General features: G+C 43.8%; 1 protein-coding gene across 1 annotated transcript; it reads left to right on the top strand.

Annotated features, from left to right (window-relative positions):
- Nucleotides 1-899: 899 nt before the first annotated feature.
- On the top strand, nucleotides 900-1,580 carry DIRAS3 (DIRAS family GTPase 3). Its single transcript, XM_075002996.1, has one exon. It carries the CDS (start codon nucleotides 984-986, stop codon nucleotides 1,578-1,580), a length of 597 nt encoding a protein of 198 aa, XP_074859097.1. The 5' UTR covers nucleotides 900-983.
- Nucleotides 1,581-11,004: the final 9,424 nt, after the last annotated feature.

The raw sequence follows: 11,004 nt of genomic DNA, 5'->3' as shown, positions 1-11,004 counted from the left end.
CAGAGTTTGGATTTTCTTTTTGGTGTAAGAGGAACATCCATCCTTGAGCTCTAGTTATTCAGTAAAATTTGAAGGTAGGAACCAATGTGTAGCTGGATCTGGCAGACTCCAGGTAATGGATCTGGTCATTGGGAATCTCTTGGGGTGGGGGTGTCCAGGCTTTTAGGGCCAGATTTTTTTTATTCTAATGGCCCATTTGAGGGGGCTTGGATGCAAAAATCATCAGGATTCTGGAAGAGCCACCTCACCCCTTTTCTGAAGGGACTGAGGGTGCAGCTTCTGCTCACAGCTAACCCTGTGTGCTCTCATGTCTCACTGACTGCACCACCCACTGAAGTATCGCAGCTCAGGGCATTAGCGTAGATCTGTCGTTAGCAGTGATGCAACTTTAGCGACAGCCGGGTTGTGCTGCCTGTTGCTCTGGGAGAGCCAGCGTGGGAGAGTGCACAAAAACTAGAGAGAGAAAAATCCCCCTCCGCCCCTCCACAGGGATTAGCAGCTGACAAAAGGGGGGATGTAGGCAGCAGGAGGAGAGGCCAGGCATCTTCTGAGCCAAGCCTCTGCATCAGCTGCAGGAGAGCAAAGTGCTGCGGGGCTCCGTTGCCTGGGCACAGAGGAACTTTGATGAGAGAAGCTGCCTGATCTCAGCGCCCATGACTGATCTTAATCTCCTTTCTCTGGATATTGGTGCTGGTGGTCCCAGGTGAGCTCATTTGCACTTTCAGTAGGATGCTGTGTAAGCAATGTGTGGCCAGGGGATTTGATCTGGGGTTGTAATACAGTAGAGGGCTGAAGGATGGGAGGAGGGGATTGTACTCATCAGCGTCGCAAAACCTCTCATGTACTGTGACTGACGAGGGGGTTGTCTGTTCCTTTGTTTCTCCTGTCTGCAGGCCATCCCTGCAGAAGGGCATGTAAGCTCAAGCAACTCGGGCATTTGCAGTTGAGACCTTCCTCACCTCTTGGGTCACATCGGAGCAAACATGCCAGAACAAAGCAATGATTACAGGGTGGTTGTGTTTGGAGCTGCAGGGGTTGGTAAAAGCTCTTTGGTCCTTCGGTTTGTCAGAGGAACTTTCAGGGAAACCTACATCCCTACCATTGAGGACACTTACAGACAGGTGATAAGCTGTGATAAAAACATCTGCACCCTTCAGATTACAGATACCACTGGCAGCCATCAGTTCCCTGCTATGCAGAGGTTGTCCATATCCAAAGGTCATGCTTTCATCTTGGTATACTCGGTCACCAGCAAGCAGTCCATGGAAGAGCTTCAGCCAATATATGATCAGATTTGTCAGATCAAAGGGGATATCCAAAAGATTCCCATCATGTTGGTTGGTAACAAGAGTGATGAGACACAGAGGGAACTGGATGCCAGTGAAGGGGAAGCCTTAGCTAGCAAGTGGAAGTGTTCCTTCATGGAGACATCAGCTAAAATGAATTACAATGTACAGGAGCTCTTCCAAGAGCTCTTGAATCTGGAGAAGAGAAGATCTGTGAGTCTCCAGGTGGATGGGAAGAAATCCAAGCAGCAGAAAAAGAAGGATAAACTTAAAGGGAAGTGTTCTGTTATGTGAGTTTTCCTTGAACTGCTGGACTGGCATCACTGTGTGATGTGATAAGAGCATGGACCTTTTCTCTCTATTCTCATGTAAAGTGGAAACAGTCTGCTTGTAGACATTTGCTAGAAATCCAAGAAGAATAAATGTCCCAAAGGGTTTTGAGGCCCATTGTTTTCTGTCTAACTCAACTGGGTCATTTTAATCACTGACTTGGAAGACAGACTCTTTTTTTTTTTTTTTTTTGAATTGGTCTTTTTAAGCAAATGGAATGTCCAGTGTTAACCATTACACTGTGGTACAGGCTTTGAACAAAAATTTACAACTGAGCTCAAAATACTGGAATGTGTTACTAGAGGCAGAAATCATCTTTGTTATCTCTGAGTATATCTTTTTGTTTTTAAATATTCTCTGATTATGTGTTAGCCTAAAACACAAGCCCTATTGTGCCTCGATTGAATGTGTATACTTCAAGGGAAAACTGAGTACAGCAAGTCTTTCACAAAGCTGGGGTTTCTTATTGCTAAGGAACAAACACATGGGGGGGTGTTCCCCCCCTCCAGATATGTATATCTCTGGGGAGAGACTGACTGGCTTACCAAAGACATGCTGCTTGTTCCATAATAAAAACCAAATTTGTGTATTAATGCAGCTACTGATATTTTACAGCTATGTGATTTATTAAAGCTATTCCTGCATGTGATTGTTTGTTTGCTGGGCATTTTTTTTCCTTGCCAACACCACTTATTTTTACTGCACCCTGTAACTTGGTTAATTCCCTATGTCTTCCCACTCGTATCGGCCTTCCTATGCACAAGTAAAATGGGAAACATCCTTAGTGCCTTGGCTTCAGCTGTAGAGGAGGGAGCTCATAGCCCTGGATCGGATATTTATGTAGCAGGGTTGCTAACAGAAATTATATGCTAACTTGCCTCTTGTAGCATAGGTGAGCACCAGTAATGGAACTAATGCTTTGCGCTGTATATAACAGTCTTCAGACACAGGTCTCAAATCACATCATGAAAGTGAGCAAGCTCTACTATGCCTACACTAGTTGAGAAACATGCAAGCCACTTCATCTCTGCTTCTAAGTTCTACTGCAGTAGTAAGTATGATATGGGTCACAATAACACTGTGATTGAGATGTCAGATTTCATACTGGCAGACTCACAGTCCAATGGTCTGGCCCTTTCATCGCCCTAAAGAGATGTGGCCTGAGGTCTTAGGCATTCTGGTAACTCCAAGCACATATATTTGGCTGCAGTGAGGCTGATTATTTTGTCAATCCACCCTACCCTTTTGGATTGCAAATCCAGCTTTGCATACTCGTGGTGTTTGTTCTACTGCCTTTATTACAGTTACAATTTTTTTCTGCTGTATATTCTAAATTGTCCTGGCTTTGGCTGAAGTCCCATTACAAGGAATTTGACAAATGCTTTCAGTTTACAGGACTCCTGGTTTTTCTGACCTTGAACAAGAATTCCACTTAATTTTATATGTCACATTCTCTCTGTGTGTGTGTGTGTGTGTGTGTGTGAGAGAGAGAGAGAGAGAGAGAGAGAGAGAGAGAGAGAGATTAGTCCTTGTTCTTCCTAATATCCTTCAGTATATTATTACCTGTTCTGTTTGTTCCTTCTGGGGCATCTGGCATTTTCCACTGTCAGAAAACAGGATACTGGGCTGGATCTGACCCAGGATGGCTGTTTATTATAAGTTAATGTGTATGTGGTACAATGCTGTGTTAATTTTGTGTGCAGGCTCAATGCAAAACACAGTTCAGGTTTGTGCTGTACCTAGCAAAGGCACAGTATAAAACTCAGAACAGTCTAGGTCCTCTTTTGCAACAGTTGAGCCTTGCTTGCTCTGAAGCAGTGCCAAGCACAATTTAGACAGACCTATAGGTTTCATAGTAACAGAGGAAGCCGTGCTAGTCTATGCACTGTCAAAGCAAAAAGCCGTCAAGTAGCACTTTAAAGACTATAAAATAAACCATTTTGCTAGTCTTTAAAGTGCTACTTGACTTCTTTTTGTTTCTATAGGTTTCAGTATGTGCTACAGCACTGCCTGGAATCTCTGAACTATTATACTGTCTACTTCCTCCTCCTGGCCCTTAGCATCCCTGCATTAGGGCTTGTAAGAGGCCATTGGAAGGCTGTTGAGCATTTGTATTTGCCTCCACTCCCAGCTAGAAGTGGGACTTTTAGATCCCTTTTTGCCCAGAAGTGGCTGGAGTAGGCATGAGGCTGCTTCCCTAGTTGTCTTCCAGATACTGGAGCAAACTTAGTTCAGCCACCCTACCTCCAAAGTGCTTACTGAGCCTGGAAAGCCACCTGTCAAATTCATTATCTGGTACAGCTGGAGAGCTATGGGCAGTGTCCAGCCACCTAACTAGCTCCTGGCTGTCTCTGCAGGTCACCCAGCTCTTGCTGGAGCTGCATACTAGGGTTAGGGTAACCATATGTGACCTTTCAAAAAAGAGGATACTCCCTCTTGGGGGTGTATCTGTAACAGTATTTACCAACTCCCATTGTATCAGACATACTATAACACATTGATACAAAGTGAGCTGGTAGATGTTGATACAGATCCACTCCCTCTTTAAGGGGTGTCCTTTTTTTTTTTTTTTTTTTTTTTAAATATGGTAACTAACCTGGGTGCACCCTGGCTAACTTTCACCTCTGGGTCTGGGGGCTGTGGGGAGTGCGTGCTGCAAAAAATAGTATCATAAATGCTAAGACTTAAGTTAAATCTTGAAAGAACAAGTAGTGGTTGTCTGTCTAAATAATCTTGCTTTGCAGCCAGGACTTTGATTTCCCAACCCCGCCCTCTCCTCCCCCCCCCTTTTTTTTTTTTCCCCTTTTTAGCGTTTCCAAACAATGATACATCACTTGCATCATACTCTCCTTGAATGTTTGGTAATGTTACTAGGGACAGCATTTAAATGCCACTCGAACCTCCTGTAGTCTGGCATGTTAAATCCTGGTATAACATTTTAACCCTCAAACAGTCATGCAGTCTACAGATGTCTCCCACACAACTCCCTCTCGCTGCCTGAGCTGTTGGTGCGTATCCAAGAGAGAAGTTATTCACTTTTAACTTTCTGCAATGTGTTAGCATTGTACTATTTTTCCTGCCCATCAAAGGCCATTGATGGTGGTTGGGCAGTGTCTAGGAACAAGTGTCATTTATGTTAAGAGGGCTCAATCCAGCCTGCACCCTCAGCAGTCGAAGGCAAAACTCCTATTAACTTCAACAGAGCAGGATCATGTGACCAATGTTAGTAACACACAGCTGGAAGGTGCTCAGATCTTGCAATGATGGGGATAGTATGAGAACCTCTACAGAACAGCAATCACTCCAGCATCCAAAGCTTCCCTGTTTAAATGTAAATGTGCTGTTTCATTTGTAATAGAGGGACATTGTCCTGCAGGAGCAGAGTCTTGAATCTGCAACGTGCTAAGAGTCCTATTACAAGCTGATTTTTCCAGCAGTGAGAAGATGTATCAGAGACCTCCTGTGCTCACAGATTATCTGCCTCTGGCACAGGTACCTAGTCCCTGGGACTAGCCCAGGCTCAACTAATCTGGATGAGAGCAGGTGAGTCCAATCCAGTTAATGCAAGAGGATGGGGCCTATAATGAACTGCTAGTAGCCAAGAATGAATGGGGTTTGATTCACATTGGTTGAGTTCATTCTGCAATGACCCTTTCTTGAGTTAGGGGCATAGGTGCTCAGGTAAACTGGTTCTGCTCCGTCTCCAGGGCAGTAGCCTCAGAACTGAAAGTTTCCAAAGGTGCTGAAGAGGGGTGGAACTGCAACCTGAAAGTAAGGACTGAGTTGAAATATTTCTGTTTGTTTGCTTCCATTCAGAAAATAAGCCTCCTTGAAAGAAAGTGACTGTGGAAGTGTGCATTTTGGAGCTGGAGTGAAACCTGACATACAGTGGGGGGTGTAATAACCTAATTGTGGTCCTTATTAGATCTGTAGGAGCACTTTGAGGGTTGAAAACTTCACTTTTGGCAACAAAAGTTGATTGAATACAAGATATCCCCACCCGCCTTGTCTGTCTAATATCCTGGGCCTAACAGAGCTGCTGCAACAACACTACAAATAATTATGACGCTTGACCCTGGCTGGATACAGAGAGCCACTCTTGTGGAACTGGATTTTGTTAAGAGACTGGCTATTAGAACTTCCATTTTATATAATTTCCTTAACCATTTACCAAGAACTACAACTGCCGTTCCTATGCAAAGTATGGTTACTGTAGTTGCTAGATTGCTTTGTGACAAGTGGTAATAGCCTTTGCAGTCCCCTTTTTACTCCTGCCCTTCTCAGGATCACACTCTGAGGGTCTTGTCTACACAGGGAAATCTACTGGCCTAATTCTCTGCGATGAGAGTGCCCACATGGAGGGTTATGCAAGTATAACTGGTGGTGTAATTATGCTAGTAATTTTCCCTCTGTAAACAAGCTTTGACTGGCTTTCAGAAGACACTCTAAGAATCATGCGGGCCCGCTGATAGCAATTTGAGGTCCTAGGGCAGAACAAGCAACGGGCTCCTGTCTCTTTCCCTCAGCCAGACCCAGAAGCCCCGTGGTGCCCAGATGAACCCCCCAGGGCTACCACCCCTCAAGCAGAGGACACGCCAGTCAGTTGAAGCAATGTCTTCCAACCTACCCAGAGGACTCTGGGGCTGCCTGCTGCCCTATCCATCACCTGCCTGCAGGGCTCTGGTGCCAGCCTCAGCTATATGCCTCCCCTTCTTCCTCCCCCAGACCAGCCAGCTGGTATTTTCTGGTCAGCACCTAGAACCTGCCTGGGGCATATCAAAAAGTGTCTTTGAAGAAAAGCTTCTCTCCAGAGCAGGTTGGGTCTGGGAAAGTGAGGGGAGGCAAGGCTGAGGTTGGCCTTGGGTCTTTCCAAATGGCTGTGAAAGTTCCTTTTCGGTAAAACACAGACTTTCAGGAACATGAGAATAACATCATATATGCCATCATGTGCCAACAATGTCCAGATGCTTTGGATATTGGACAGACTTCAAACTCTCTTACACAAAGAATTAATGAGCATAAAACAGACATAAACACTCCTGATTCACAAACCAGTCAGTCACCACTTTAATGGAGTGGGCCATTCTGTTAATGACCTGAAAGTCTGCGTCTTACTGAAGAGGAATTTTCACAACACTTTGGAAAGATAGGCTCCTGAACTCTTATATTCAAATTTGACACATTAACACGTGGTTTGAACCGGGATGGGAATTTTTTGGGTCATTATAGGGGCTCTTTTGCCTACTTGGCTTAATCTAATTCCTGACTTCCCCCCACCACCCCCTTTTGCCCCTCTCCTCTCTGATTTGCTCACCTTGATAATATTTTTCTGATTGTCAACCTTGAGTACAATTTTTGGTTCTCTGTGCTTTAAATATTGAGTCTGTTCTGGTATGGCTATGATCTGAAGAAGTGGGTCTGTCCCACAAAAGCTCATCACCTAATACATTATTTTGTTAGTCTTTAAAGTGTTACTGGACTGCCTTTTTGTTTTGGGAATATGTTGTCTGACTAATTGTCAAATGCTTTGTAAAGACCATAGTTTGAATAAAATTGCATGTTTCAGATGCAGCTGCTCAGGAAAGTGCTTAGAAATATAATGTCTGTCTGTCCCTAGTCAGGACAGCAGTTAAGCAAAAGACTTAAGCATATGTTTAAGCAATATCCCAAATATGTGCGCTTTTTAAAATCAGTACAATCTCTTACAAAAAAAAAAAAAAAGAAAAAGCACACATTTGGGACATGGCTTAAAATCAGCAGTGTCTTACTACGGACTGATTATGAAGATCAATAAAACAAAAACAATGGTATTTGGAGATAAGGAAATAGGAAATAAGATCAGTGTTGATGTTATTGAACTAGAAAATGTAGAGAAGTTCACATATCTAGGGAGCAACATAACATATAATCTAGACTGTAAGAAGGAAATAGCGACTAGAATAGTGAAAGCAAGAGCAAGTTTGAAGGCGATGGATAAGATCGAGAAAAGCAAAGCAACTAGCTTAAGAACAAAGCTGAAAACGTGTGTATTCAGCAGCATGTTGTATGGATGTGAGACATGGGTGATAACGAAAGATTCGAAAAGAAGAATACTGTCATTCAAAAGGAGTTATAGAAAGATTCTGAGACTAGGATGGATGCAGAAGGTCACCAATGAGGAATTATATAGAAAGATACAGCCAAAAGAGAACCTACTGCAGAAGGTTATAAAACGGAAGCTACAACTATTTGGTCATATTTGCAGAATGAACGACGAACAAAAAATCAAGACCCTGGTATTCAACATAATGGACGGTTCAAATAGGAGAGGCAGACCCCACAGAGAATGGCACAGAGCTAGTCTACAGAAACTAAGCCACTCTGCCCTGGACAGGAAAAGATGGAAGGAAATAATGAGAGAGGCATCAGACGCCAATGGGCACTGAGCCCATGCTTACAGATGATTATGATGACAGTGTTTTATGCTAGTGGTTTTCAACCAGTGTGCCACGAGAACTGTCCAAGTGTTCCAGGAAACTTTGTCAACTTCCCCTCATAGTGGCTCTTTGCAGAGATGGGTGCAGGAGGGGCTGAAGTGATGCTTCCCAGTCTGAACATGCTGGCAGTGAGCCCACCCCTACTCCCTGATGTGGCAAGCAGGGAGGGAGGGAACACAGGAGCCTATTGGAGCTAGAAAACAGTTTAAACACCATGTCCTGGCTCCAACACACTGGCAGGGAGGGGAACCTGCTTTCATCGGTTACTGGCTTACTCAACATCCCTACCATGGCACTGAGCAGATTTTGAAAATGTGTCTGTGCTCACCAAGATGATGCATTCTGTGGTGGAGTTGAAATATTAATGCATTGATCCTGGTTTAGCTTGTTGTATGCACTACTGCAGTGCAAACCTCTTTAAGACAGTAAACATAGTAAATGTAAGTAAATGTGGTGATTATGAGCAATCAATTCAGCTGAAAAAAGTGGGTGTGCTGTGGAATTGTTTTTCTCATTGAAGTGTGCCATGTTCCTGAAAAGGTTGGGAACCACTGTCTTACACTGCCTGGGGAGCTCAGTTGGCATGCTGGAAACTAGCGGTTAAGTATTTTGCTGAACTGGAAAATCAATTGTGATTACAAGTCAACAGAGCTGGGCAAAGAATTGTTGCAAAGAGTCTTTTCCCATCATCAAAATATTGAGACACTTCAGGCAGTTTTGCTGTTGCTAGCACCTCCCTGCATGCTAGATTTGTGTTTTCCTAGCTCCTCAAACATCAGTGGTGCACTAGGGCTGTTGGAAGCAAATGGTCTTTGTGCAGGAGCAAGGACACCTTCCCTGTGGAGGTATTTATATGTTCTATTAACCCCCACGCATTTATAAAATGTGCATTCTCTGCTTATTGTCACATCACTTCTCTTCATCCTCGCCAGCTGACAACAATGGCACTCGCCTCTCAAGTTACTGTGCTTTCTCAAACATTAGCCCAGAGTCTTTCAAAACTTGTATTCTGGGGAGAGGATGTGAGGCTTAGGATTGCTATTTACTTGTCCACACCACTTCTTTCCAGGACCAAGAGGTGAACATACTTGAACATCTGTGCCAGGTGTAGCTCAGTATAGGGGCTGAAGCTATGTTTGTGGTAATGGCTGGATGAAGGGAGCCTCACGGAGGCATTCCAGTCAATTAAAAACCACAGATTATACTTAGCCAGCTTTTTTCATCCACGTTTTTCAGAGCACTTCCTGAAGCTATACTGCTCAACACCTTTGTGGGAGCAAGATAAACATGACTACTGTTCCCTCCATTCTTACATAAAGACTCTTGGGAAAGTGGCTTGCCTGAATTCATGCAGCTCTTTGCAGGGCTGGAGTGACAGCCCAGCTCCCGCATCAGCTAGTTCCTGAAAGGAACATGCTGTTGGTTGGTGTAAGCCATTATAATACTGTTCATCTATTTTCATCCAAACTAGCAACTAACTAAGGAAAATGGCTATGCAACATACCATTGAGGGCAGAAGCAGTAGCAGCTCTGGTCAAAGCACCATTCCCTTCATGGAGAACTATAATATAAAAATCTTACTCCAGCCTGTGGAGTAAGTCTAACAGAACTTGGAGCCTCCTCCCAACAGCTGGTCTGCAGCAAAATAAAAAGCACATGAGAAGCTAGCACTGATGCAATTGTGCTGTCTCTGTGTGGGATGCAGGTGACCGCTGCAGAACCTTTCAAAGGACAGTCGTGCTCTGACTAGGACTGAGTGACTGACCAGATGTGCTGCTGGAGCAGATCAGGGAGTTAGCCACCTGGAATCTCTCTCAGCCATAGTGCCTTTGGGTACTGCAGCAGGGGGAAAAAATACCTTGGCAGCTGCCTTCACCCAGGAGAACTTAGTATACGGACTTTTGATGCCACTCATAGTGTTGGCATAGGCATCAAGTCACTGCACCATGGACTCTCCCTCACATATGACTCTGGGGAAGAAAGCAGCAAGCATACAAGGCAGGTTTCTGAGGAGGCAAGAAAGCAAAGGCAATTTAAAAAAGTCTGAGTCTCATATCACAAATGTCATATTTAATAAGCCAGAACAACTTTCTACTGCCTCAGCACCAGTATTCCCTGTAAGCTGAGCATTTGGGTGGCCCCTCACGAGAGATTCAGATGTCACCCAGCTGATTACCAGAGAGCCCACACCTGGCAGCATGTGTCTATAGTGGTGCACATTTGCACATCTTGGTTGCACACAACAAAATTTATTCTGCCTATAGCTGGAAAAAAAAAGGCAGGAACACTGCTCTGCATCAGTATGACCATTTAAAAATGTTTAGCAAACACTTGGCAGTTTACCCATAGAAAACAGGTTGGAAAAATAATCATACTGAAGTAGAGACAGTCAGATCAAGAGTATTTTCTGGGGCAAGGATAATTGCATGAGAGGCTTTAGGTTTGGAAAAAAAAGTGGGTACTTAGGAAAGCTCCCCTTTTAAAGTATTTCTAAGGGTTTTCTGCCTGCAAACCAGATATTCAAATACTTATCAATTAACTATATTTATTTTCATGCTACACTTAGAGACTAGCTTAATGCAGCTTCCTTCCTGCATCTGGCCAATAAAATTACCCTCAGAAATGACAATAACAGTAATCAGAAAACAGCTGAGCTGCAACCCGTAATAGAAAATGTAAGCACCAAACTGAGTCCACCCACACAAGTGCTTAAAGATCAAGTAGCCAGGGAGATTTGCTGCTATAGTCTAATTCCCTTTTTCAGAGTAGGGCATGCCCATTATTAGTATAATTAGCACTTTTAAATGAGGGCCGTGGATTTTCATGCCTATTGTTTCACAGCTAAATGGTACTCAGTGGAGGAAAGGCAAAGGTACTAGTGGAGGTACACATATGTCTGATTTAATTTCAGT

Source organism: Carettochelys insculpta, chromosome 9 (genome assembly GCF_033958435.1).
Source record: "Carettochelys insculpta isolate YL-2023 chromosome 9, ASM3395843v1, whole genome shotgun sequence".
Lineage (NCBI taxonomy): Eukaryota > Metazoa > Chordata > Testudines > Carettochelyidae > Carettochelys > Carettochelys insculpta.
The sequence above is the reverse complement of the archived record's forward strand: the minus strand, read 5'-3'. Positions and strand labels throughout refer to the sequence as shown.